This window comes from Polychytrium aggregatum, assembly GCF_025602895.1.
Source record: "Polychytrium aggregatum strain JEL109 chromosome Unknown BJ171scaffold_38, whole genome shotgun sequence".
In the NCBI taxonomy this organism is placed as follows: Eukaryota; Fungi; Chytridiomycota; class Chytridiomycetes; order Polychytriales; genus Polychytrium; species Polychytrium aggregatum.
In genome coordinates this window covers 247,437-253,436 of record NW_026516240.1, presented here as the reverse complement: position 1 = coordinate 253,436, position 6,000 = coordinate 247,437, and the positions used below count along the sequence as shown (strand labels likewise).

General features: G+C 59.4%; 2 protein-coding genes across 2 annotated transcripts; one reads left to right on the top strand and one right to left on the bottom strand.

Moving 5' to 3' along the window:
* Nucleotides 1-488: 488 nt before the first annotated feature.
* On the top strand, nucleotides 489-3,547 carry BJ171DRAFT_201826 (uncharacterized protein). The gene is made up of 5 exons (XM_053106277.1): nucleotides 489-988; nucleotides 1,512-1,636; nucleotides 2,026-2,088; nucleotides 2,180-2,223; nucleotides 2,480-3,547. The coding sequence occupies exons 1-5, from the start codon at nucleotides 845-847 to the stop codon at nucleotides 3,199-3,201; spliced, it is 1,098 nt and encodes a 365-aa protein (XP_052963710.1). The 5' UTR covers nucleotides 489-844; the 3' UTR covers nucleotides 3,202-3,547.
* Nucleotides 3,548-4,167: 620 nt separating this feature from the next.
* Nucleotides 4,168-5,868, bottom strand: BJ171DRAFT_517623 (chalcone-flavanone isomerase-domain-containing protein). Its single transcript, XM_053112160.1, has 5 exons — nucleotides 5,506-5,868; nucleotides 5,161-5,424; nucleotides 4,889-4,995; nucleotides 4,559-4,765; nucleotides 4,168-4,452 (listed from the first exon to the last, which is right to left on the bottom strand). Exons 1-5 carry the CDS (start codon nucleotides 5,777-5,779, stop codon nucleotides 4,399-4,401), a joined length of 906 nt encoding a protein of 301 aa, XP_052963709.1. The 5' UTR covers nucleotides 5,780-5,868; the 3' UTR covers nucleotides 4,168-4,398.
* Between the last annotated feature and the right edge of the window lie 132 nt (nucleotides 5,869-6,000).

Sequence of the window (6,000 nt, the reverse complement as noted above, 5' to 3'; positions counted from 1 at the left end):
CGAGATGGCGGACAAACGAACACAGACACAGACGCAGCGTGGCGCTGCGCTCGGCGTCTCGATTGACACTGGCCCTGGCCGCGACGCGCCTTCCCAGCATGCTGTCCACGCAGAGCTGTGTCGACAGAGACTGCGGCGCGGCACAACGGCTGCACAGGCAGAATCGCACACAGATAGCGAGGGAGGACAGTTGGCGGGTTGATTTCAAATGAAGTCCATTGATGCCAACGGCGCAGTGGCAAACAGACAGAGGAGCAGTGGCAAACAGACAGGAGCACGAACCCCCACAGAAACAGCTCCCACACAGACAGCGGCATCTGCACAGAAACAGCGGCAGAAGCAGCACAGCGCGGCCGCCGCAACAGTACCACCGCCGCCCCGCGCACCCACACTCGCACTGACTCATCGACTGACTCACCTGCCGCCCATGCGTCCAGGCCGAGGGCGACCAAAGAGCCGTCTTTGCTGCCTTCTTTTTTCGGGCGGCCCTGGGACAAAGCCTCTACGAGAAAACCACTTCACCGCTCTCGTTGATTCCACTGCCTTTGCTGCCTGCCGGATCGATGCCTGGCAACCACGGCCATACAAATCTGAATCCAACCGCCCGTTTGCCCTTCCATCATCTCTGCCTCTCCAGATCCGCGATCGCACCGGTCGGACTCTCTAGCTTTGCTCGTCCCGTAGCTGCTGCTGAGTCTCGGTGCCAGCTCAACTGGCTTCCCCATCGACACTTGCTCCCTCTCGCTCCTCCCTCCACACACGATATCCGCCAATACATCGCCATCGCCATCGCCATCGCCATCGCCATCGCCATTGCCATTGCCAAACGAACCACCGAGACGCCATGCTGATTCACTCCGTCGCCGTCCTGGCCCAAGAGTTCTTTACGCTTCCGCACAACAAACTCAACACACCCCATCACCGGTATCTGTGGCAGCGGATTTGCACCCTCCTAAACGGGATCACGGCCGAGACCCTCAAAATCAAGGTATATCTCGCCCCTACATCCTGCATGTTGCTGATGCTTGCCTGCCCTCTGCGATTCCGCTTGCCGACTTTTTCGTCGCCATCCGCAACGCTAGAGCAAGCCAGTGGTCGCAGCAATCATCGCAGCGGCACCCACCACCAGCACCGCGAGCACCACATCCGACAGTGCTCCCTCTCGCCATCGGCCGTGCAATTAGCACCCGCCTTGCGCTCTCTACTTCTCGATGCCGCACTGTCTCGGTGACAGGGCGCTTGCTCGGCCGGCTCGGCTCAGCGAGAGCATACCCGCTTGCTGGCATATCGGCGCCCCTTGGCCATCACCATCAGCCCCGTTACCACCGCTCTGTCGCCCTTGTTCGCCACAGCCCTATTCCTGCTCTCCCAGCCTTTGGTTGCCTCCCGATTGCTGTGTCGAGGCTGTGGCAGACCATCAGGAACCCCGCTCATCTCCGGTGCACACGGCCTGCTTGCTCGCCGTGCAGTGACCATCTTGAATTCACACTCTTCTGCTTGCGTCACTGCAGGAGTCTCTCGCTCCAGTCGAGTACTACTCCGTCTATGAGTCGAGCGTCTTCACAATATGTGTGTTCGTTCTGAAGCGGGGAACGATCATGCCTATCCACGACCACCCTGATATGACCGTCTTCAGGTTAGGCCGCGGATGCGTACTTGTGCATCGGCTGCATTCATCCCCCTGTCCCTCCTCTCCGTCCGGCTTGTGCCTTTCCCACTCATCGCCCTCGCCTTCCCTCGACTGCAACCTGGCCCTGGTCTCGACCACTTTGCGTCTGTCCACGGCCAGCTGGCCGCAGCCGCCCCTGAGCCAACCCAGGCTCTGGGGACAGACTCGCTGTGCGCCCAAATCCACAATCCCGTTCGGCCCCCTCCGCTGCTGTGGTTGTGGCTCGTCTGCGTGTGCGCCACCAGCGGCCTGCTGCCTTTGGGCTGCGTCTGGGATGACTGCAGCATCAATCGGGCACGCCCCGCCCAACCGTCCCCGACTGCATCCTAACCGCCCCGCTCTCTCGCCTCATCCAGCAAAATCGTCAGTGGCGACATGTTTGTCAAAACATTTGAATTCCTGCCCAAGAGCAACAACGAGTGAGTGTCTCCTTGTCCAAACACCCCCCTGTCGCTGGCTGCTGCTGCTGCTGTTGCTGCTTGGCTGACTCTGGGCATGCTCTCTCAACAGCCTGAAAACTGTCATCGACCCAACCACTTTGCAGCCATGCACAGGTAGAATGCTCCCCCCCCCTGCTTTTCTCCGTGTTGTCGCAATGGGCTTTCGCCGATCAAACCGGCCAGGGCTCCAATCTGCCTGTTGGCGCGTGGCTGCGTCCTGGAATTCGCACCCACACCCTGCTCGTTCTGCCAACCCGCCGGCCAACCCGCCGACAAACTGTGGCGGCATGTGCCTGCTGCCCTTCTATGCATCACATCCCTGGCTTATGCGCCACTAACCAGCATCCCGCCTCTCGCCATCACATTCCAGTGCATCGCACCCGCCTGGGATTAAATCGCGTCGTCAGCGCCGGATCTCCAGAGTCTCTCATGATCATCGAGCCGGGCCAGGGCGCTAACCTGCACTCCTTCGAGGCAGTCTCCGATCGAGTCGTCCTGCTGGATCTCATCGGCCCGCCCTACAACGGCGACACCCGCCGGTGCACCTATTTCACGCCGCTCACTCCCTCGCACGAACGACTCTTGCTGAGCTCGCCCCTGTCCTCCTCCATAACCAGCGCCGATGACAGCAAGCTGCCCCTGCTGCTCCAAGACATCTCGCAGACCATGCTCAAAGCATCGCGAGCACAGGACCACACAAGCAAATCCATTCCATCGCCAGACATCCCCACAAGCAAATCCTCGTCATTTCCGGGCGCGGATACCTCCAAGAGGCACCAGCAGCCGTCGACATCTCCCGGCCTCTGGTGCGACGGGAGCTCAAGCGACTCGTCCGAGAACGACTCTCAGTTCAAGCACAACGGGTCGTCTCGCCCTTACCACTACGCCTCGCCGCCCTCGGAAGGCCAGGAATACTGCTGGCTGATGGAGAACGACAACGTCGACTACGAGTGCACCGAGCGAACCTACTGTGGTGCCCGCGTCCACGGCGACCGGCTCATCCGCGACTCCTTCAATGACATCCGGCCTGTGATCGAGAAGGTTGCCAGCTACATCGAGAGCCGAGCATCCAGCGCCGCCCATTCGCCATGAGCGAGCCGGCCTCTCTCCGCTCTGCGGCGGTCCTATCGTTCTTTCTTTCCTTCTTTCTTTATTTCTGCCTTCCGCACTGTACTCTTATCTCCGATGCGGCTCGGATGGCCCTATCGACCCAACCATGCCTCGTCTGTGCCTCTTGCACAGGGCTTCCTGTTGTCCCTGTCGTGTCCCCACACTCCATTCATCCACGCCTCTCCTTCCAACACCTTACCCTATCACCCACTACACCTGCCTGCATATTTCTTCAGGCATCATACCTTCATTCACACCAAATCCAACCGGGCTGGACATGGCATTCCTGAGTGGCTATGTGGATACGGATTGGACTTGCCTGTCGATCTGTCGACCCGCCGAGCAACACCGGCCGTGCTCTAGACTCGATTCCCCACAGAAATGCTATCCGTCTCATCAATTCCTTGCCATCCGCCGAGCCGGCGCAGCCCTGATGGGCCTCTATGCTCACGTACTCACAAGAGCCCGACGAACCTCCGCCCCTGCGGGTGAGACCCCTTGGCTCACTTTCGCCGTATCATGATTCCTACTAGTCGTTGTTGTGTATGCTCTCTGCTCGTATCCTCGCACCACCCATCCTCAACCCACTCCTTGCTCTTCTTCACTTGGCTTTCTCTGCGTTGTAGTTGCTGTCTCGCTATGTCCCTGGCACTGCCTCCAGCCTGCGGGCTCGGATGCTGATTGATCGTCCGCCTCCCGAACGCCTGTGGCCTTGCACGATCAATCCCTGCGCTGCCCATTGCTCTGGTGTGCGCTTTGGCCATTCTATTTTTCTTCTTGCACTGTTTCCTCCCTCACCCCGGCTATTCCTCCCCCCCTCTCCTTTCTCTCTCTCTACTTTTGCTCACTCACTCTCTCGCTTCTTCGCCATCATCTTCGCTGCATCGCTTCCGCTCTCTTTGGCTGGCTCCGTCCCTTCATCCATCGCACCTGGCCCTTTCCCTGCTTTGCATTGCTGGCTTTCTCGAACCTGCTTTGTTTTTGTCCCATGCTGTTGATACAGGGTACCCCCAACGAAAAGAGTAAGAAAATACAAACGCTCTCCTCCCCCCATAACACGGAACCGTGGCTGTTATTTGCAGCGATGTTCATCGGTCAGAGAATGGAGCTTCATTGATGTCCTGGGCTTTCATCTGGGCTTCCATCTGGGCTGTCACCTGGGCTTCCATCCTTGGTGGTTTACAACGCACCACTTTGCGCCTTTTGCAGGCCATCGGCGACGCTGACTCGTGTCTGGATGAGAGAGCAGACCACGAGCGTCACTTGCTGACCACACACATGTTCGCTGGCTCATTCGCCCGCGGACTCGCTGTCGACAAAGTACACTCGGCGGGCTTACCTTTTCGCTGATCGGCGGGTCGGCGCGCAAGTACGCTGCAATGAAGGTCTCGGCGACCCACTTGCTCTTCATCACCACCATCAGCTCGCCCTCAAACTCCATCTCCAGGGTGTTCTCGGTCGTCTTGCGGAAAACGAACGACTGGCCCGCCTTGACGACGCCGGGCGGGAAGTTGGCGCGCAGCTCGGTCATGGCAGCCTTGATTTCCTGGAATATGTCAAGTTTGTTGGGGAGAGGAAGGGAGGAAGGGAGGAAGGGAGGAAGAGACATGAGTACACGATTTGAATGGAAACGGGGGGGGGTTATCATGACCGGAGTCTCTGATTGTACCTGGAGTTCAGTCTCTGTGAGCGAGGCTTGGTCTTGTGCAAGCTGGAGCTTCAGGAATCGCTCAACACCGTTGCGGAGATGCGGGCCGTTTGTTGCACGAGTGGGTTCTGGAATGAATCGGGCAGAGAGACGATGGGTGGGATCAGTGTGTGTGCAGCGGATGCACACTTGCCAGGTATTTTGAATGAGCAGACGGCGATGCCGATGCCGATGCCGATGCTGGCGAGGAGACCGTGAAGGAAGCAGGGAGCAGGAAGCAGGAAGCAGGATACCTATGCGGATTGCTATCTGGCCCTTGCCCTTGACGAGGTGGTCCAGGGCCACGTTGTGCTTCAGGAAGGCCTCAGCGTCGAATGCCTTCCATGTCGAGATGGCATGCTCGGTCACGCTGTCGATATAGACTCCAATGACATATACCGGGATCTGCAGGAAGGTGACGTGCCGGCTTCCCAGGCCCAGCAGCCGGAACGATTGCTGCGGATCGCGGCTCGGGAGCCGCAAGCTCTCGGGGATCCTTGCGTGGGTGACGGGGTCCTCTGCGGCCGGCGAGGAATGAAGGCATCAGCGCCGGGTCAGGGTGCGCTCGGCAAAGGAGCAAAGGATGCAAGGGAGCTCACCGCGGAGCGGAATGGGGTGGGCCTGCTCGCTGTTGAGAACCGAACCGCCAGCCAGGGCAGCCGAAAGAACCAGCAGGAGGCCAGTTCCATAGGCCCAGAGGCTGCTTCTGCTTCTGGGACGGGCGAGCAGCTGCAGCGGCGAAGAATGCAGCGCGGCGATACGCAGGCCGGGCTCTGCGATCATGCGTGGGTTGAGCTTGCGAGAGGCAGCCCAGAAGATGAGTCGGCCGGGCTGGATCGACTGGCACGGACGGATGCGCTGCAGCAGGACCATGTTTAGGGCCAATCGGTGGAGATGGGGATGGAGGATGATAATCCGATACGAGAGCCGATGAAATAGCCGATACGAGCGTAATGTACAATCCAAGAGAGTGTAATGTACAATCCAAGAGTGCAATCGAAGTGTCGATTCAAATCCAGGGCCGACGCGTCCCGCTTCTCGCTCGCTTCTCGCCTCCCTCTCGCCTCCCTCTCGCCCGCCTCTCGCCCATGGCT